The sequence below is a fragment of the Ciconia boyciana genome, chromosome 8, assembly GCF_034638445.1.
Source record: "Ciconia boyciana chromosome 8, ASM3463844v1, whole genome shotgun sequence".
NCBI classification, from domain to species: domain Eukaryota; kingdom Metazoa; phylum Chordata; class Aves; order Ciconiiformes; family Ciconiidae; genus Ciconia; species Ciconia boyciana.
The window spans coordinates 10,877,791-10,899,854 of record NC_132941.1 but is presented as its reverse complement, the minus strand read 5'-3'; the positions used below and the strand labels follow the sequence as shown (position 1 = coordinate 10,899,854).

The 22,064-nt window shown below is 35.1% G+C and overlaps 1 protein-coding gene across 2 annotated transcripts in view; it reads left to right on the top strand.

The window, feature by feature from the left end:
- The window catches only part of EFL1 (elongation factor like GTPase 1), an 81,800-nt gene that overhangs the window by 483 nt on the left and 59,253 nt on the right, over positions 1-22,064 (top strand). For both annotated transcript variants that reach the window (XM_072870535.1, XM_072870536.1), the window contains exons 2-12: positions 324-426; positions 1,018-1,085; positions 1,282-1,366; positions 2,762-2,895; positions 3,526-3,663; positions 4,538-4,752; positions 9,146-9,269; positions 10,139-10,215; positions 10,353-10,489; positions 11,341-11,463; positions 14,118-14,217. In XM_072870535.1, the coding sequence (XP_072726636.1) occupies positions 336-426; positions 1,018-1,085; positions 1,282-1,366; positions 2,762-2,895; positions 3,526-3,663; positions 4,538-4,752; positions 9,146-9,269; positions 10,139-10,215; positions 10,353-10,489; positions 11,341-11,463; positions 14,118-14,217 (1,292 nt within the window). In that variant the 5' untranslated portion in view covers positions 324-335. The remainder of the gene's footprint in view (positions 1-323; positions 427-1,017; positions 1,086-1,281; positions 1,367-2,761; positions 2,896-3,525; positions 3,664-4,537; positions 4,753-9,145; positions 9,270-10,138; positions 10,216-10,352; positions 10,490-11,340; positions 11,464-14,117; positions 14,218-22,064) is intronic.

The window sequence follows — 22,064 nt, the reverse complement described above, 5'->3', positions numbered from 1 at the left end:
TGCGCGGCCTGAGTGTAAAGCGTGAGGTTGTGCCTCTCCGGGACACCTTCGGGTGCGGAGAGCCGAGCGGCTCTCTGTTCATACATAACGAAAAACTGACCAAAACTCCCAACCCCCTGATTCTTGTTAAACATAGAAACGTGTCCCGTGTTTTGTAAGTTTCTGGTATCCGAGGTGTAGTACTACAAATGGTGTCTGAGGAACGTGACACGCTCCACGTGTCAGAGGAGGTTTCCCTGATCACAACTTACGTAATTAAAAAAAACCCAAACAACCTGTTTGTTAAGTTGCCTCCTGAATAAAATACTTTGCTCCGTTCACAGAATTAGCTAACCATGGTCCTCACAAGTGTGGAAAAGATGGTTGGCCTCCAGAAGAAGACTTCTGGAATCAGGAATATCTGTATATTAGCCCATGTGGATCATGGTAAGACACGTGCTTGTGACTGGCAGAAAGCTTGTGTGTGTGTTAGGTTGAATGATGGTGAGATATTTTGGTCACTGTTTTAAAGCAGAAGGTTTTCACGGATTTAGCTTTAAACTGTCTTAATCCTGATTCTGGGAAGTAAATTTGCTTTAGGCACATTTCTTTTGTCCTGATGCAGCTTATCTTTTAGAACTTAAGAGACCGTTACACTATAATAATTCAGAATAACTGAAACCAAACGTTTTCTACTTTTGTGATGCTGAATGTTGGCATGAATTAACTATATGCGAGTGTGAGGTAAGCTGTTGTATTTTTATGCTTACTTAATGGATGAAGTTTGTTATGTAGGAGGAAATAATAAATGTTCATTTTAGGACATGAATCTTTTGTCTAATTGCATGATATATTGAAGTTCTGATGTACCGTTTGTTATTTCATCTGCTTTTCGGGTCATGACAGGTAACGTTGCATCCACTCTTCAGAAATAAATTTGTGTGTACCTGGTGAAGGTGAAGTTGAATAAACGGATTTATTAATATCGTCGCATCTTTTTCCATTGTCTGTATTAATTTAATTTATTTTTCTTTTCAGGCAAAACTACTCTAGCTGATTGTCTAATATCTAGCAATGGAATAATCTCTAGCCGCTTGGCAGGAAAGGTAGAGTTATACTGTCATTTTTAACAAAATTGTGGTGTCTATGTGCTGGGATTGTAAATCAGTGATGATTAAGGAAATTCCATTCCTCGTCTTGCTAAATCTCATTTTTGCGCAGTCATACTCTTTGACAGTTGATAAGTAACTTGTGAAGATAATTCTACAGATTTATCACCTCTTCTTTTGTTTTTGTACTCAGCTGAGATATCTAGACAGTAGAGAAGATGAACAGATCCGAGGAATAACAATGAAATCTAGTGCAATTTCATTGCACTTTGTGAAAGGTAAGTTGTTGATGCTGGCAAGTATAAACTTTAATATACATTTTTGTTAATTTTCCCTGTCTCTTCATTGTTGCATTTTTTGTATGCAGCTTTTACTTTTGTGTTTCTCAGTGTTAGGCCATGATTCTGCACTGGCTTAGGCATGTATTTGACTGTTAACCAAGATAATCAAGTTCCATCTCAGGGTTAGCAAAACGGTCTTCGATCGTATCTGTGAGTGGAGGCAATGAGAATAGTTGCCTTTATCTTTTTATTTTAGATCTAAATCTTTATATTTTAAACTTAAGTCTTGAAATAAAGTGACTGAAAGGCAAGATCTTCTTTCAAAAAACAACAAATTTTTAAATGATTTGAACAGTCTTATCTTTACTATACTTCTGTGTCAAGGTACTTGTTATACTCTGCTATAAATTGTTCAGAGAGTTATTTATAGTGTAGTTACAGTCTTGCCTTTGTTATGACTCCATGTTCCTCACCATGAATGAAAAACATTAAATACATTACTAACAGGCTTGTGCAGAAAAAAGAATAACTAGCAGAAAAATTGCACAAACAGAAAAGCCACCATTAGTCTTTCCATTTCAGCTACAGCTGATTATAAAAAATAGTTGAAATCAATGATCTTCTAGCTAAGTATTGTAAACTGTGGCTGTTTTATTGTTGACTCTGAAATGACCTTACTTTTATTGGTTAGAACCTTTTATGTCTGTTGTTTTTCTGTATTGAAATTTAGACTCTAATACAACTTCTTAAACAGGAAAATCGTTTGATCTGACTTTGATTATGGCTGATGATAAATGCAGTGAGTTTGTCAAAAGTTGACTGGAGTCTCCGCCAAGCAGAATTTTTTTGGAGAGTAGTGTAGAAAATACCAAAAACTTCTCCTGTATTGATATATTGAAGATATTTTAGTAATGTGGAGTCAAAAGTGTGTTTTCAAAAAATCGCAAGGTTAAATGAGGCATTTGATCAAGAATGTAGGGTTTATTTTTATGACAGTCTGTCATGATTTACCTTTAAAATGCAGACTGTAATGCAGTTGATTTGTGTTTTAGCTAGTGATCTCTTTGTAATGCTGCTACAAACTTGTTCAGGTTTAGACTTTTTCTTTTCCTTTGGTTGGCTGGTGTGTTTTTCTTTTTAATTTTCTGAAGGTAGTTGGGCATTGAAAGATGAAGATTGGCATTAAGAGTGAAATTAAAACCAATTAGGCACAAGCCACTAGATGTTATGCTGCAGACAGTCTTCCTGTCCTATTGGAGTTTTTCTTAAGCGTAATGGTTACTGCAGATTTAGTCCTTAGAAATTAATAATAGCTTAAGCAGTATAACTGGGTGGCTGAAAGAAATATTTTTGAAAACTGTTCTGAAATATTAATTTATTGTTTGATCCTAGGTGATCAGGAGTATCTGATTAATTTAATAGACTCCCCAGGGCACGTGGATTTTTCTTCAGAAGTATCTACTGCTGTCCGACTCTGTGATGGTTGCATCATAGTGGTGGATGCTGTTGAAGGAGTCTGTCCACAGGTGAAATAAAGTATATTAAATAGAGAAAGAGGGTAGGGAAGACAGAGTAAGCAAAGTCTTGAGTGTATTATTTAGAAATAAAAGATGAGCTGGTTTAAGAAGTTTTGTAAAGTTTTTAATAAATGACAACGTGCTTGAGGTATGAAAGAGGGTAGTTAGTTTCATAGTTGTGCTGAAAAAGTGAGCAACGCTGGTGAGTGGGTGTAGTAATGTAGGGTTGAAACAGCGAGTATACAAGTTTTCAGGTAATGGAATATTTGTATAGAGAAGAATTAAATGTCTTAAGGGAAAAAATTTAATATCTTTACCTGTGTTTTTAGGGTATTGAAAGTGAAAAAATATGCAAAATAACATTGAGATTGCTTTTCTTTCATGGCTTACTTTTATAAAGAGGGGGTTTTTTGTTGTTGTGGGCATTTTTGCCATGAAATTCTGCCATTCTGCAGAATTCTGTAATAACTAACACTGTGTACTACAGGAGTCAAATTTCTGGTTTGAATGTCAACCTGTCCTTTATTATATGTTTAATTACATTTTAGAATTATATTGTCATTGACTTTAACATTCCATCTCTTTTGTGGTATCAAACTTTCTGTAATGGAATTTTTTTAACTATTTCCTTCTTAATAGACTCAAGCAGTTCTACGGCAAGCATGGCTGGAAAATATACGTCCGGTACTGGTGATTAATAAAATCGATCGCTTGATTGTGGAGCTCAAGCTCACCCCTCAGGAAGCATACTTGCACCTTAAGAATATCTTAGAACAGGTATTCATGCTATAGTGCCATGTTCACACAGCAGATTTTGTTGAGGTTTTTCTCTTCCTCCTTTTCTCCATCCTTGAATTGGGAGAGATTGTAATTTTCACTGCCTTATAGCTGGAATAAATTTAGAGCAGCAGAACCAGTTTCTTCTTACTTTGCAGGATCAAACACTGTAACATCTAGTCTAATTTTTAACATTGAGATACATTTTATTTCTAGTTTGTTTTGAGGTCCATTCAGAATGCCTGTGATAGAGAAAAGAGTATTAAATGCCTCTTGACAGGTCATCAGGAAGAGTCTTCATTTTTGGAACTAATATGCTGAATGTTTTGTTCTTCCTGTTAAATTGCTTAAGCGTCTTTGGAGGTAGACAAATAATATCTTTAGACTGCTCCTGATATTGATGGATTTATGCAGGGATAAAATTAATTCATCTTTTAAGTTGTAAGTTAAGTTGCCTTCAAACTTCACCCCCCCCCCCCCCCGAGCTTACTTTTAAGCACTTATCTACCTGGTTTCCCTTTGCCCTCCTTTGTTTGTTGGCAGTATCAAGTTCCTATTTCACCATGCCTTGTTCTGAGAAACAAAGTGTATTACACATGATACTCTATTCAATCCTGATGTGGCTGACTTTGACTTGGAAAGTACACGGTGTTTGAGTCAAAATGTTAGTCTCATCAAACTCCTGTTGTCTTCATACGTGCAGGATTAGATACACAAGGTCTGTGTTTTAAATTGCAAAATGAATCACAGGCATGCTATCTTGTTAAAAAAAAATCTTTTTTTATATTTTGGAAGGTGGGGGAATTGCATTTTAATTGCAAGGGCTGTGAAAGAGTGAACGAATCTTAGGGTGTTTTTACATATCCTTCTGTAGATCAATGCAGTCACTGGAGCACTCTTTACCTCTAAAGTCTTAGAAGAAAGAGCTGAGAAAGAAACAGAAAGTGAAAGTATTTCAGACACTGCATCAGGAGATCAAATTTATGACTGGAGTGCTGGATTGGAAGATACTGATGATTCACATCTATATTTTTCACCAGACCATGGAAATGTGGTGTTTGCCAGCGCAATTGATGGCTGGGGTTTTGGGTAAGTCTGGGATTTAGTTACTGTCTTTTTTTTTTTTTTTAATTACTGCTATTATTTTTTACTAGCTATACTATTATTTTTTAAGTTAAAGTATTTTCAGTTGATTCATATTTCTAAAGATGTTTTTATATTTTTCTGTGATATGCAACTGTATATAATCAATTCTTATATACTATTAACACCGAACAGCTGAAAATACCACCAGCTTTGTCATCTGTGTGACAGGGACCGCTGTTCTACTTACACAGCAGCTGCTGAGTGCACTGTAGTGCCCAGCCTAGCCTGGTAAACTTAGTATTTTATTAGTTGATGACATTTGATAGGCTGTAATAGACTAGGCCAAAAACTGTGGCAGTACAGGAGCTCTTTCACAAGTAGATTGGACTTTCCAGCTACAGGGACAGTGACATTCATAACAAGCATAAGGTAGGCAACTGGCATCAGGGCAGTAGTTTCAGCTGGCTGGTTCAGTCCAGTACAATTCTAAGTCACAGCATTACTGTGATCTATTTTTTCTGCACCTGACTTTGGCTTGTCCTTGAAATTATGCACTTGTTCTCAAGTGTTTGTGCTCATCAGTCTTAATCTGGCTTTTTTTCTGTTCTTCATACAGGTGCATTTCTTATTTCTTGTTACCTGATATCTTTCTGTTTCAGCAGTTGCTAAAGAGCATTGCAGAGATGTTTAAGTAAACGTAAGAATTTGGGAATAGAACAATTTCAGAAAATTTTCTGGATTACTGTATTTGGGTTTGTGATCAGTTCTGTTTTTGAGTCCTGTTCTTAGTAGTTTCACAGGGCAGCAGGCTAGTGTAAAGATTACACATGTTCTGATTGCTTGGCCACAAGGTGGAGTCGTTGTCTTCATCATGAAAATACAATTAAAAGTATACACTCAGTAATATAGTGCATGTCTTTTAATATTGCAAAACCTTTTAAAAAAATCAGCTCCAGGATTTTTAAGTCAAAGTCAAGCTCTTAAATAAGATTCCATGCATAGTTTGTAGTCTAACACAAATATTTCTTATCACTGCAGAGGAAATGGAAAATAAAATAAGTTATTTTAGTTTAATTATTTGCCATGAATAATGATAATTTATAAAAAGAAAAATCAGAGTGTAAGTGGTGTAAAGGAAATGGAAAACAAATCTTCAAATTCTGACATGTTGGAATATTCTTTAGTCTGAAAGAGATCTTTTCATAGAGGATGTGTGTGAGGGGAGACCTTTTCATTTCTGAAGGCTAGAGAGGGTTTCCCGATACCTTTGGTGATCTGCACGTTAACACACATCTTATCTGAAGTCCTCCATTCCCATATGGTGCCCACAGTCACTCTTCTGTTTTATGGTGTGCAGGGAAACAGTATTTTGATTTCTGTAGGCTTTAGCTTCCCTGACTTGTAACTTTTCCTTGAAATTCCATGGAAAAAATGGATTATGGTAGTAAACTGTTGTTATACAGAGTATTTGGGATGCAACTGTTACAAACTTGTTCAAGTTCAGAGTTGGAATATGAATGTTTTCTTTAGCAGATGTTGAAATGATTTAGAGCTGTCTGCTATTTTTGTCCTGTATGGAAAAAGATTGGGCAATTTGCAGCTTACTTTTGTTTTGGATACTGACAAAGCCTATGGAAGGGAATAAATGAAAACAAAAAGCTAAGTTCTTGTTTTGAGAAATCCAAAGGTGGCCTAGGTTTAGTATTGGTATTCTAAGTATGCTGTCAGGGAATGCTAAACATTAAGAAAAATGTTTCTTAAAGAAAGTGATACAGTGGAGTACTTTTTTACAATACATAGAATTATAAGCTCAAAAGCAATTTAGAAGCTATTTCTTTAGCTCAAGCTACTTGATATTTGCAAGTAAATCATCAGCTATTAAGATTTTATCGATTACAGAACTACATCCTGATATAAGCCTGTGGTCATAAACACCGTATGATCACCTTCGTAAATGAGAAAGCAAGCATGTTGTTCTTAAATGGTAGGTGAATATAATGGGGTTTTTTTGTAAAAGTGAGAATTCAGATAGTTATCTTCCTTTCATGATTTCTTTTCCTCTGATAATTTCTCTGCAGATAGAATTAAATTCCATACAAATGTGGCAGAAAATTGATTTGTTTCTCCAGCTCAGAATTTTAGCAAAAAATACTTCAATTTGAACTGTTTGACACAGGAGTTTACTGATGTACTTCCAGGTTATGTATCTCTTTTGTAATAACATCAGTGTATATACAGAGAGGTGGAGAAGAAAATTTCTCTAAAACAGGGCTTGAGAGTCTCGAATTTGTTGTTTTCAGAGATAATACCTTGTGTTAATTTTCTTTTTTTTTTTTTTAAATATTTTTTCCCCAAAGCTTTTAGCACTTGCTATGTTAGTAACTGGTATTTCTGCAGAGTGGAATGTGTGATAGATGATTAATGGTATATGCTAGGATAATGGGAAGTGGAATGATAACTGGGCAAGCTTTAGTTGTTTCTTTGTATTTGCTATGTACCTGCCACTTGAAATGTTCGTCAGCTGGCTTGAACCTTACTTCCAGAGTTTCTGTAAGGCTCAAATCTAAATACTGGTTGTAATTTAGCTTCAAATGGGGCTAAAAAGCTTCAAAAGCTTCTGTTTATTCTTTGCCAATACTATGCTGATACAAGATGAACTTAAAAAACTTAAAATGCTTTTTATTGAATATGAGACTAAAAACCACGTTTGCTAAGATTCCCCAAATTTTAATTCCCTTCTGCTTTATGTATTGATACTTTTTTAAGATTATATTAATTGACCTATTGATGTACAAGATTGTATATCAGCCAAAAACATTTATGCATCTAACTTAGGCAAGGGGTATTAGTATTCAGCTGCTGGGTCTGGATCAGACTGTTTATACAGTAGACTAATTTGTGTTAATCTATTCTCTATCCCACAAAATGTGCCTACAGCTTGGACAAATAACACGACTCCTATCTGCTATGTTTCTTGTTTGTACCTGTCCTAATTCTCCATTTTTCCCTCACATATTGAAAATTTTTTAATGTATTTGTTGAAGCTGAACGAAGATTGTTGGCTTTCTGATACTACTTTGTTTCTTATAGATGAACTAGTGGGCCCTGGTTCTGATAAATCATATAATGGGGGGGGAAAGGAACGTTTTCCTGTATTAGTTTCAAGAGGTACTTCTGGACTGCCAGCAGTACAGTCTGGTGAAATATGATCAGTGGAGCATTTTCTTAATTGAGGCAAACCTTGACTGCTGTTACACAGTTGTGGGTTCTGTTCCTAAAGGTATTATGACTTGTCATGGCAGAACAAATGAAGCCATTAGGCAGTGCCAGCCTCATCCAGTGCAGTTAGTACATATGCTTTTCTCATAATCCTTAAGTGTTGAAAGAATGCCATAAATATGTATGCAGGAGCTGCTGGCACAAGAATCTTGAAGGTTCTCCCCCTGTTGAGAGTTTGGGGTAGTTTCTGGAAAAAGAAATCTCCTTTTTGGACATTGTTCAGAATGTATAGCTTATGTCTTGCTGAGATGGGCAGGTCTTTTTTTAGGTGTGTAGAAATTTGAGAATTTTGGATTTCAAAGAACAGATTATCAAATATAATTGTTCTGTAAATAGGATTGTTCTGGTTGTAAATGTGTATTTTTGTTTCTGTGTGCACAAGGAGCAAATATGTGGAAATTTTTTCTATTACTGCTCACTGAACATTTTCAGTAAGGAAACCATAGAATGTTCAGGACATCCTCTTTAGGTCATAAACAGCCTGCTTTTAATAACTCATGGGGACCACTGAACAATTGGCTTTATAACACAATTTTGGCATTACAGTTTTTGTATTATTTTCTGGGTTTTACTCATTATTAAAGCAATGATTCAAACAACAGGAAGTGCCCTAAGTAGTTAATTTTAAAAATAATTACCACCATCTGATGGCTCAAGTGTGGCTCAAAAGAATACTTGATTTTTAACTTGTACCATTCTGTCACAGGCCATAATTAAATGTGTTGTGGGATGTCTTTCATAGAATAAATTTGAGAGTCATCACATAAGTATTTAGAACTTTTGTATTATGCTTTTGAGTTTTTACGGGGGGGGGGGGGGGGGGGGGGGGATAGTACACAAGTATTTATTTCGAATAAATGAGTTCAGCCTTGAAGCTGACTTGAAACAAAACAAAACCATACAAATACTGATGACATTTTTGAGCTGTTAAGACTAAATATTTTTGCATCTGTAAATGTTAACCAATGTTAGCTAAAGTGAAGACAATTGGAAAAATGGGAGTAAAACAAGGATTTGAGATTTGTATGTGATTTTCATGTAAGCTGTCCGTTGCTTAGGCTGATAAGCACATGTAAACAGCATTACAGTTATTAAGATGCATTTTGTTTCCTTTCAGCATTGAGCATTTTGCCAAACTGTACAGCCAAAAGATCGGAATCAAGCCTGCAGTACTTCTGAAGACTTTATGGGGAGATTATTATCTAAATACAAAAGCAAAGAAGATAATGAAAGGTGATCAGGTAGGTAGGTTGTCAGAAATATTACCTGGTTTTTATTGTTTTGGGTTTTTTTATTCTATTCCTCATAGTGTATTCTGAAAATTGACCTCAGTACCTTTTCACTCAACATCAGTGAAAGTATAAAGTCACTAGGATAGCCTTGCATCAGCCCTTGGAGAAGAGAACGTTCCAAAATTGACCATTCAAAAGCTGCATGGAGGAAGTCTCATCTAACTGCTCACAGTTGCTCTTCAATGTCTCTGTTTACAAAATAAGGGACAAGGATTCAGCATAGAGTGAAACACACAAGATGAATGGAAGACTAATAATGTAGAAACCAGAGTAGTGAGTAGATCTCTGTCTTGCTTGACGAGTCCTTCAACAGCTAAGGATTTAGGATATTGGTGTTTAGCTTAGGATTTAGGATTTAGTGAGATCCCATTGAATGCTATACCGAAACCTTGGCCTGAAAACTACGCTTCTCTTGCATTAAGCATTTCCAGCACTAAAAGTTAAGAGGAGAGAAGGGACTTTCCCTATTTTCATTTAATGGTGATTTTTTTGTGTGTTTTCATAGGTGGGGATTAATAGTTAGAAAAAGGGTGATAACCAGGCTCAGGATAGACATGTTCTGTATTTATCAGGCTCTTTTTTTGAAATTCAAACCCTTGTCCTTCACTTTCAAGTTTCATGTTTATTTTGTGCCTTGTACCATTCTTATAAGACAGACTGTGGAAGTAGTGATCTTGTATAGAAAAAGGCAACTGTCTTGATTTGCAATTAAGGTTTTACATGCTCCTTATGAAAATGGTCAGTTAAAAGTGCAGTCTTAAGCCTATTGTAAAAGTGAGGAATTGCTGGTAATTAGCTGTATGTTTATGTTTTACCAGTCAAAAGGAAAGAAACCTTTGTTCGTGCAGTTGGTGCTGGACAACATATGGAGTCTGTATGAAGCTGTTATGAAAAGGTGAGATCTATAAAGTTTTCATGGAATCTCTTTCCATCTGCTGTGGTGATTTTTGAAATACTCAAACAAGAAATGTTGTAGATGCTTATTATGTATTGCTACTGTGGTTTTTATTCTATTTATTATTTTCCTTACAGAGACAAAGAAAAAATTGAAAAGATAGTCACCTCTTTGGGATTGAAAATTGGTGCACGGGAGTCACGGCACACAGACCCTAAAGTTCATCTTAATGCCATTTGTAGCCAGTGGCTACCAATATCTGATGCAGTCCTCTGTATCCTTAAGGAAGATAGGACTTTTTGTTATATTGGCAGTTCTCAGACTTCAAAGAGTGTTCACGTATTTCAATGTGTGCTTTGGTATGATTTGTTATCTTTTTTCACATCTGTGCCTATGCTAGCTGGACCTGTTTTCTCACTTGTAATATTAAGTTACATATATACAATTAGTCTTACATTTCTACCAACTTTGTGCTTTTGCACGCATCCTTTTCTTAGGAAAATAAGTTATGAAACTGGAGATAGTTTAACAATACACTTTCATTATGTAGTTTTATATACAAATTTTAGTGTTTTTCCTGAAGGATAAGCCAATCTCCTTTTTATAATAGTATCTTAGCTCTTCTGTCCATGAGCCATAGCTCTTAGCTCTTCTGTCCAGATACCATAAGTATCTGGTGTTATGTTTTAGGCATATGCATTCTTAATCCAAGGTCAGCCTTTGCTGTTTGTCTGCTGTGTAGACCGTCTTCTCATAGTTTATAATATAATACACATTATATTATAGTAGGTATGCGCAAATTATTGATGTATAAATACTCATTAGTTCTAAAATCTTGCACCAATTGTGCTATTCTTAGTTTCACAGTTGCACATAGGGTAAGCCACCCCTACTCAACTATCCATTCTGCGCTTGGATAAATGCCAGAAATTGTTGCTGACTTGAGAGGGAGCTGTATGCACTGTAGCAGACAGAGCTGGATTTTAGCTATCTGTTGTTGCTGGCAGTTAGTGCATGAGCATGATTTAAAGAAACAAACATTGAAAGCATTTGTCTTCCTTTTATTTGCATTCAGTCAGGAAATAGATAAATATATAAATATGTGTCCTTAGCAATGTGTTTTAGCCATGGTGTGTAATAAACTTCCCAGTCCTCTTGACATCACTGCAGAGAGAGTGGAAAAGCTGATGTGTGTTGGAGCTAGAACATTTGATTCTTTGCCACCAGAAACTCAGGAACTGAAAAGTGGTGAGTAGGTGTTGTCCCATTAACATGAAGGTTGTTTCTATCTTGGTGGTTTTGTTTGTCTTTGGATCATGGATCAATGTAGTAATCTCTGCTTAGATGTTTAATTATTTTACTTTAGTAGCTTTGTTGATGTTTGTAAGTGACGTGTCATGGTATTGTGTCTTCTTTTTATGGCCGTACATTTTTCTTCAATCCTATATATTCATGGGTTTTAGACAACTCAAACTGCAGGTGATGTAAAATCTAAGATTCGGAAACTGGGGATTTTGGAAGGATGTGAGGTTAATATTTGTTTTTAGTTCTAAACAGTAGAAGTTATCATGTAATTCAGAACTGAATATTTTACCAAATTCTGTACTAAAAACATTAATTTTTAGCCAGTAGGGGTTTGAATCTGGATTTCATTTTTACAAGTATATTGATTAACTAGGCCCAGCTTTTGGTAATTTAAAATAAAAAACATTTTTTGTTGAATTTATTGCTAAGTAGTTTGTGTTCTGAAAATAAGTTAGTAAGATGTAGCTTAGCTGTTACTATAAACATTATCATTAAGAATTTCTTCAACACTTCCATAGCTCAAGGTATAGCTTGATTTCTTAATTATTTCATAATATTCCAGAATGATACAAGATTAGCAAATAAAAACAATAGCCAAAAGACTTCCAGGGCAACAAATATATTTTGTTACCCAGAGTGTTAAATGAAGATATGAAATCCTGATATTTTGAAGTTGGTTTAAGTTTTGCCATCGACTTTATTGAGATCACAATTTCATGTCCGGTTCTGGCAGAGTTTCCAGCTTTAGCTAAGAGTTCCTCCTCAAGAAGGGTTTAGTAGTATGTTCAAATGCTGTTGTGTTGAACATTGGGATGTCTATATGCAAAAGTAAGCAAGAGGAAGTTTGATAATCACCAAGTCCTGTACTATAAAATTGTAATAGGGGCTGGAAAGACTATGTTCAATGATTTAACTTTGCTATAGGCAGTAAAAGAACTGTATATAGGCAGTAATGAAAATAAACTTGGTGTGCAGGATGCAGGAGAGCTCATAAGATGCTCGTATTCCTTTTTCTATCTTTGAATTGTTTATAAACATAGCCTCTGTGTTCATGTATGTCCTTGATGATAATTGTGATGCCTTGGAAAGGAGAATTTCTACTGAGTTCTTTTCCTGAAAGACGGATGAGAACTGCTGAAGCTGAATTAAGTAGTTAGCAGAACTGAAAATCAAAGTTGAAACTGATGAGGTGGATGTAATGCTCAGTGGTGAGCAAAGCTCATATTTCTACACGTATGTGTGGTAATCTCCTCTGTGGGGTAGGAAGTTCTATATAAAATCAAGTGATGTTTTTCCCCCAGATTTGGTAGTCTGAAAAAGAATGTTCCCAAATGATCTTTTCAGATGGGTTTGTAGTGGACAAGTAGGCCTTATATGTATGATTTTGTTGTTCTGTAAACATTCTTTCTAACTGAACAGAATATAACAGAATACCATTTTGTTGTAAGGTAGTAAATGTTCTCTGATATTTCAAGAGGTAGTTCAGTAAAAATTACAAGAAGATTCCATGCTTAAGCTAGTAACAGTTAAAAACATTTCTTAACTTTCTATGTGTAGTGAAAGGTGTTTACAGAACAATGTTTTGAAAAGAGCTTCAAGAAATCTAAAGGGATTGGATATCAAATGCCCATTTAAGATGAGATGTGAATGTCAAGTTGACAGGCTGTTAGGAATTGTTTCCCAGGGGTGAGGCAACTGATTTTTTTATCCTTTACTGAACATTTACAAGCATTATATTCTGCAAACAGTATTCAATACTGTATCAGTATAAGTTAATTAGAAGAAATTTGCCTCTGTAAACTCAGTTCTTACTGCTCTTGATTATGAAAAAATAGCATACTTCACATTTAGCGAATATCTTGCTAATTTTTAGTAGTAGTCTTGTACTTTGTTTGCTTAAGCACTTTACAATATAGTCTTTCCATACATCAAATAAAAGGGAGAAGTGTAGGAGAAGACAATTTATCTTCTATGTTATTGGAAGTTTTGAATGGTATTGTGTCTGTTTTGGATTTGATAATGTGTTCCAAGTTGGATGAAAAAAATAGTTTATGGGAATTTCCTAAGTATTGAATGAGTTTTGTGTGGATCTTTCATCCTTTGAGGAATACCCATTCTTGCAGTTAAGTTGTAAGAATTTTGTGAAGACGTGAGCATCTGGACATTTGCAGGACTTCCTCCTTTAGTTTGAAAGGAGGGAGAATACTTCGAGGTACTGCATAAATAGCTCGGTCTTAATGCTAAGCTGCTCTCTGTTTTTCACTCTAATCTAAACCAGCCTATGAACTCAACTTTAAATACGTTGGGTATTTCAAAACAATATATTTAGTTGGATTATATGTAGAGTTATGAAGAGTTCTATTTTTACAGTTTTGCTCATTTTATTTTATTGTGAAACAGACTTCAAGATATGGGCAGTGCTATCAAATTATTAGGATAGAGTAATTTTCTACTTTTCCTGTTAATTTGTCTTTAGCATATTATCCATTGAAATAGGAAATACGCAGTAATTCCTATAAAATTCATGGAAAGCCATAGTTTTGTCCATGCTCTTGGGGAAAAAATTGTGCAAATAACTTCCTTTTATGTTTCTTCAGCTTTTATGAAATGCAGTAGTGAAGGAACAGCCCCAGTTATTGTCTTTGTTTCCAAAATGTTTGCTGTTGATGCAAAGGCATTACCGCACAATAAACCAAGGTAAGAAAATGTAACATTTGACTTCCTGATCTACATTAGGAAAAAAAATTTATATTGCAAGCGTGGATAAATTGTTTTAGACCTGAGAAAATAATTCACGAATTCTTGAGATGCAATAAAATCTGTTCAGCAAGTAGAGATTTTCTGAATGAATTCAAGAGATGATTTTATCATATGAGTTTTAGAAGATTTAGCAAATTTGTTGAGGAGTAAAAAACACATTTGTTGAAGAATAGTACTTTTGTCCAAATATATCATCCTAATGCATACATTGTATGCTGTTTCAGGATGTTTGGTTGAAAATATGATTGAGTTGTAATGCTTTCTTAGTTTTTCAGTAAGGTTGTGTTGGCATGATCATAACAGCTTGCATTTGTACGAAGAAACACTTCCCATCAAATCTGGCATAATAGCTAAGCGACCATCCAGACCATTGCAAGTGCAGAATAAAATGGGTTAAAGTAGTCTAAACCTTGACTAACTTCTTGCAGTGAAGTGAAAGGCATTAATGCACTTCAAAATATTTTCTTCTGTGAGGTTTGGAAGATTTTTTGTCACAGCTATTTATTGTTTAATGACCATCTTATTTTCTTTGACGAGTGGATCCTTCTTGATTTCATTTCCCTGACATCCTTAAGTGGACTACTTTTAGCTGAAGCCATCTGCTTTTTTACAGAAGAAATGTACTTTTCTGTTGAGTTTATAAGAATGGAGTTCGTCTTAACCCTTCATCCCTCTAAGCCTCTGGAGCATTTTCAGTAGTCAACTTTCATATTAACTGTCCATTTTATGTTTTTCTGGGATTGTCACTGTACAGTGAAGTAATACAGAAAATATTAATCTTTCTACTAAATTAGACTGATTTTGACCGTTAAATCTTTGTGCAAAAAATGGTACTGTTGCTGTAGTAATATTTGAAAGCTTTACTACTATCTTAGGTTTCTCACACACTTCCTAGATTTACTTCAGTTTTATCTTACCACGCTTATCTGTGAATCTTACACCAAAAGTCTTTCTTGCACTGTTTGAATTCAGGGAAAAGGTGCATTGCACTTATGGGTTGACCAGACACTAGATGGTGCAGTTTTGCTTTGAGTTCTGTCTTTAAATGTGTCTGAAACAAGAGTTCTTGCTCAGGTACTGGTGTAGCACAGCAGTGCCATTCCTGCTTTGTCTGCTTTCCTGGATATATACTCTACTCACCAGAGAGGACTACACTTTCTGTCTGTTCTGTCACTGATAATGACCTGTTCTTTTATTTATTGGGAGGGTCGAGATTCTTTGACGTGATGAGGATGTAACGTAGAGGCAAAGGTGGCGTTTACATACACCAGACACAGAAAGTCTTGGATGTATTTTCAAGATTTTAGTCAAAATTTAAAAAAAGGAAAAGCTACCTACTGCAAGTCCTGGGTGTTTTGTTTTTTGTTTTTTGGTTTTTTTTTCTTTCTGTGTCATTTGCTTATGAGCACTCTGCCTTATGGATAAACTCTCCTTCCATGTCTCCTCTGATATTCATCTTACATTTTTCTTGGTGGGTTTTTTTCTATTCTCCTTAGTTATCCCCCTTCAGGAAGAGAGCTGTTTTACATGTGTGGTTATATGCCATGTGTTAACTTTTATTCTTTTAAAAGAGAGAAAAAGTTCCCCAAACGGACAAAAGAATATTTTCAAGAAATTTGCCATGTATTGCAGTTCATAATATGTGTATGACCAGCTCAATTTTTTTTTTTTTTTTGGCGAATGGTGCATTCAGTACAGAAGCTTATGCATTGTGACTTGTTGGTTGTATTTTCTCCTTAGATAAAAAAATGTGCTGCTCTCAATTTTCTTGGTTTTCAGAACACAAATATGATTGCATTTTTGCACTCTGATAAGTATTGTGTAACAAATCTGTAATTCTGATCATCAATCTGGTTTGAAAAACCTCAAGATGTTTACTGAGTTGAGTAGAGGATTGCAATTGACTGATAGTCCGAGTAATGTAGAGCTGGCCCAAAAATCCAAACAAAATTTATATAAATTAGGCTTTCTGCAGGAGAGGGAGGACTGTCCTGGAATTCTTTCTGGGAGACTTGAGGCATATTAGTGATGACTGTAGAGAATATGTCCTTTCTCCCTGTTTATTCAGTATATCATAAATTGTAGTGTTTTGCTCTGTAGTTTAAGTGAAAAGTATTTCTTGCTGGCTTTAATATTAAATTAGTCAATTAGTTACTAATTGGCTAGTATTAAAATAAAATCACATGACTTCTTCTTTGAGATAACCAGTCATTATCAGTACCATGTAATTTTGCTGATTAGGTAGTATTAACAATTTTGTTTTGAAGTGACAGTTGGATTCCATTTTTTGAAAAACAGTAATACAGCTAAACATGTATTTCTCGATATTTTAATTGTTAAGATTCTACAGGTAAGCAGTTCTTGAAGAAATCAGAAAAGGAGGTTAATTTTAAAGAGAAGGAAAGCTATCTCCATGAAACAAAATATAAGTGTTTTAAAAACACAGCATTGTGTAAATGTGGTTCCTAAGCACATATTTTGAATTATGTTGGCCACTGTGTACTATTTACAGTTACACAGTGAAGATTGTGCTTAACAGAATTGCGTGATGGCTGTGTGGAGTGTGTGAGATCCAATAATTAAACTGGCATTCCATGAGGATGCTCCATAAGAATGCCTGAACATAGGGAGGAACAAAGAATATGTACACTATGTTGATTAACAGTGGTTTCATGTTTACCTATTTAAGAACATTAATACATGTTATACATTCCATTTGCATGTTAATTTTGAGGACCCATGTTCTTGTGTATTCTGATGTTTGACTGCTGGACCTGTCTGCTAGGTTACTTGCATCCTTTGAGGTGGGTAGGAGAGGAAGTATTTTTAAGCATGTTAAAGCATGTAAAAAATTTTAGATTTTTCTCTAGATTTTTTTTTTCTTTGGCAAGACTTACACTCTTCTACTTCCAGAGGGAAAAAAAGTAGATCTATGCTACTGTCTTTTTCTTTCGTTTTGTAAGGTAGTATTGGGTAATGTTACCTTTTTGTAAATTTCTTAGAAGCTGCAAATTGCCACTGCAGTTTTTATAGTTTGCCTTATTTCTGCCATCTGCTTATAATACTTTTTAAGCATAGGTTGGGAAAAGCAAAAAGCTATTCTAAGTCCAGGGAGTACAATAAATGATGACGAAGGTTGGATTTTTAATTAAAACAACCTCCTTTGAGACTGCTGTTGGCAACTAATATCTCCTAGAAGGTGACTTGAAAAATTAATGGCTTCTGTACTAAAACTGCTATGTTTTTGCTTTTACTCTTTAAATAACAAAGTTTGTCAGCTGTTACAACACTATAATACATGGGAAAAAAATTTGTAGTCAGGTTACAACAGGTTGGCAGCTTATATTTATCTTCCCTTGGAAAGATTTGAAATTTGACTTTTATATGGTACCAGTATGTCCCTGAGTTTTTATCGGGTTTTCTAAAGAAATGAGAAATGTGGAAATACATTTTGTCTTCCAGTTTCTTCTGTCTGAACTTCTGAATTATTTGTTAATTTCAACCAAATCAGACAAAGGTGTAAATTTTCTGAAAATTGGTGGTTGGGCAGAGTAGACAAACAAATTAGGACCCCTGTTAAGAGAGCGTGGTGTGATCTCCTTCACTTTTGATATTAAAATATCTAAACCCCAAACCAGTAGGAAATAGGGCCATATTGGCTTCTTCTGGAGCTACTTGCTTTATGTAATGAGGCCATGGTTATTTGATCATGCCTGTGCTTATTTATTCTTAAGTATTGCTGTGTGCAGAATTAGGTGTTCATTCTGCATATGCTGTTTCTTTCTCTTCTTTCTACTAGTGTTTTACATTGAACTGCAGTCTAAAACAGAATGGTTGAGTGTAGGTGTATAAATAAAAGCAGCACTTGGCATTTAGGTACAGAGTATAAATGTTCCAGTTTACTCTTCCTGAGGTTCACAATTCTGTCTTTATCTAAGCCAGTGTAAAAGAGAAATATTTAGTAATTAGTTATGATTGCTTTCAAGTAGTTTTAGCTGTTGCTATGTGTATTTAATATAAAATACTGAGAAAATGTAAATTGGATATCAGATGTTTGTTATTATGAAATCCTCTACTAACTTTGTAGAGCTTTATGTATAAATGTCACAGTGATGTGATGCAATGTCAGCAATAGGAGGCAAACCATTTGTTACTTCAAGTCCATTGTTCATACAATCCTGCTCAATAATGTAAAAAAATAGGGTACACTAAGAAATTCCATTTCTGCTTTTCATTGGTAATAAAGAAAAGTCTATTGACCAAATAACCTGATGTTCTAAAATTATATTTCATGACTGCACTAGCAGATATAAAACCTATAATATCCTTACCATTTTCCTCCAGATAATATGAAAGGTACTTCTTTCTCCTCAGTCAGCTTGAAATCAGGATTTATTTTTTTTTCTTAGGTGTCACCATGGAATAGGCACTTTCCCATACAATCCTGCATGAAATTATGATGATAATTGTTTCTTTGTTTTGTGGTATAGCTTGTTTGCATGTCTTAAACCAACAGATTGTAGTGTACTTCATCAGTTTCCTTTCTAATGTTTCCTAAAAAACTGTATTGGAAAAAATGTAAATCCTGTGATTTTTGCCCAGCCTTCAGCTAAAAAGGCATTACATTGTCTTGATCAAAAGACGGGAACATTTATAAAGTTCCAAGCTCTGTAAGAAATTACTATCTTCTTACAAGTAAATTCATTTTTATGTTTAAAGGCCATATGACTTTCAGGGACTTCAGCATGGTCTGATCTCATAATCTTCTGTTTACATTAATAGTTTGTTCTAAATTGTAGTTAGTACATTAGAAATGAATATGACATGAGTCGTCTGAACCATCTGTCAGATTTTCAGGTTAACACCTGAAGATGGCACCAAGTTATATAATTAATAGAGTAACTGTCGTGGTTTAGCCCCAGTTGGCAACCAAGCACCACACAGCTGCTTGCTCACCCTTCCCCGCCCCCCTCCCCCCCGGGGATGGGAGGGAGACTCTGAAGAGCAAAAGTAAGAAAACTCATGGGTTGAGATAAGAGCAGTTTAATAATTGAAATAAAATAAAATAATAATGATAATAAATTGTAATGAAAAGGAAAACAACGAGAGAGGAACAAAACCCAAGAAAAAAAACAAGTGATGCAACCATTCACCACCTCCTGACTGACACCCAGCCAGTCCCCGAGCAGCAATCGCTGCCCCCCGGCCAGCTCCCCCCAGTTTGTATACTGAGCATGGCATCATATGGTATGGAGCAGCCCTTTGGCCAGTTTGGCTGTGCCCCCTCCCAGCTTCTTGTGCACCTGGCAGAGCATGGGAAGAGGAAAAGTCCTTGACTACTGTAAGCACTACTTAGCAACAATTAAAACATCAGTGTGTTATCAGCATTATTCTCATACTAAACCCAAAGCACAGCACTATACCAGCTACTGGAAAGAAAATTAACTCTGTCCCAGCCGAAACCAGGACAGTAATACATGCTTTTCAAAAATAAAAAACCCTACTTATGGTTATTGTGAAATAAATGTCATTGTGACAGTGTACATTTCAATCTAGCTAAGACGTTTGGAACTGATCTAGGAGAGGAATATGTAGTAATGGATGAAATCTGAATCTCTGGACATAATTTAGTTTGTGTAATTGTAAGCCTAAGAGAGAAGAGCTTGTAACATTCTGGAAGGGTTTTGCTTCAAGTTTCTTCTTTCTTTATTGCACATTTAGTATGTGAGATAAATCAAAGGTCAGTATATCAGTCAAGAGTGTTTTTCAACGCAGTGTATTGACAGCTTGATATTGCTATCTTAGTTTCATTACATATCTCAGAATGAGTTATAATTGCTATATAATATAATATGCATTATTGAGTATTCCCCTTTGCAGGAGGCCTGTAGGATTGTTGTATGAAATTTTATGTAAATTCTGATTTGGATAATTTTAAGTTGTTCATTTTGTGTATACACTGTTAATTGCCTAGTGTTTTCAGTTGCAATAGAAAAGACAGGAAATAACCTTAGTAGGTGTACATTAGTTTGTGAATGGAAATAGTTCCATAGACATTAAGCAGTTTAAACCAGAAATTAATGAACTTCAGAAGGATTAGGAAGACCACTGGACATACTCTGTGCTGAATTGTAGCAAAAAAGCTGCACTTGAGAGAGCTGTCCTTAGGGATGCTGTTGTCAGAAGTCTTTGAGTGCCAGATGGTGAGCAGAACAGCAGCCAACGATTTAACTAGAACTTAATTCTGAAGAGCAGAGTCATGAAGAGTAATCCAGAAGTTTCTCTATAAATTACTTGGATTTAAAGATGTTAACAGAAATTACCCCTTGATTTCATGAAGTCAAGCACATGTCTGTGAGCTCATGGAATTTAAACTGATAAAAACTGTATGGAGAGAAAGTATTCTCAGCCACATTGTATTTGAGAAAGTATTCTCAAAAACATTGTTCATGGCATGGGAGATGCATCACAGCCATTTGTTGACGGTAGTATCAATCTTTTGGAAATCAGTTGATGCTCTGTCTGTGATGTTTCCTTTTTAAAATGGTCTGAAGGTTAAAAGGTTAAAAAAAAAAAAACCATAACACTTTAATGATCAGAGGCCAATTTATTTTGGGGTTTTTGTTTTGATTATTCACTATGAATTTTTGAAATGTTTTGGAATTAAGTCTCTCTTTGATAACATGGAAGGGCAGAAAAGCTATCTTATTCAGAGGATTGATTGCATGAAGAAGTTTAGTTGTCATTTAGTTTGAACTAAATGAGTTATCCTGGGGGAATGTGGGAATAAAGAAGTCACCAGAAGTTTGCTTACACTACCTGAAATCTGATTCATTTAATCAACAATCTACTGAATGGTAATAGTATGTATATTATACTCTTTTCCACATTATTATTTCCATAGCATTTTTTTACCACATGGTTGAGGTTAAGAGGAGTTAGTAATAACGTGGTTACCCATCTATGTCAGCTCTATTACTTGTGCTTGGTTCACGTGTATGGTGTCTGGATGCTGTAGCATCTCTGTGGAGGTAGGAAATCTCTCTTTTTCTTTCTGCTCCAGAATTTTGATTTACTGTTTTTTGTGTGACTGCGTGGTCCCATTTTTTTCTGCCAATATTATGAGGCTGTAGAGCCTTTCTTATGGAGTGAAAACAGGAGAGGGAAGAAATATGGTAGGGAAGAAGAGGAGAGAATCTTTCTTCTGGTTTGGTCAGCATTTGTTCAAAATTGATTTCCCTTCTGATTGGTTCTGCCAACTGGAGAAATTGAGTAAATCAGGGTATAATTTAAAACTGGTTTTGTTGCAGATCCAGTGCCTTATGTGCATTAATCTTGTTCTGTGTTCTGCTTGAGTGTGTTACAATTGTATATAAGGATTTATTTGACAACATTATTTGACAATATTTTCTTTTTGTGCTCTCTAATGATACTATTGGGAGTGACTAATTTTATAGAAATTGACGCTGACAGAAACCAGGATGGAAGTCTAGGTTGTACCTACTAGCTAAAGTCCCACCTACACTCAATCTGCTTCTTATCAAATTGAGAATATAATTAACTGTGCTTATGTGTATTGCAACATACAACTGTGCATTCAGAATTTTAAGGTACCTTTAACATTTGTGATTAGGGCTCTCTGACACCTAAATATACTGATACTTTTAAAAATACTATGTAAAGGGGAAAAAAGCAAACAAACTTTTTTCTTTTATTCTCAGGATTATTTACACAAATGAAAAGTATTTTTGGACAAATGTGTTGGAATGCATACGTATGTCCTC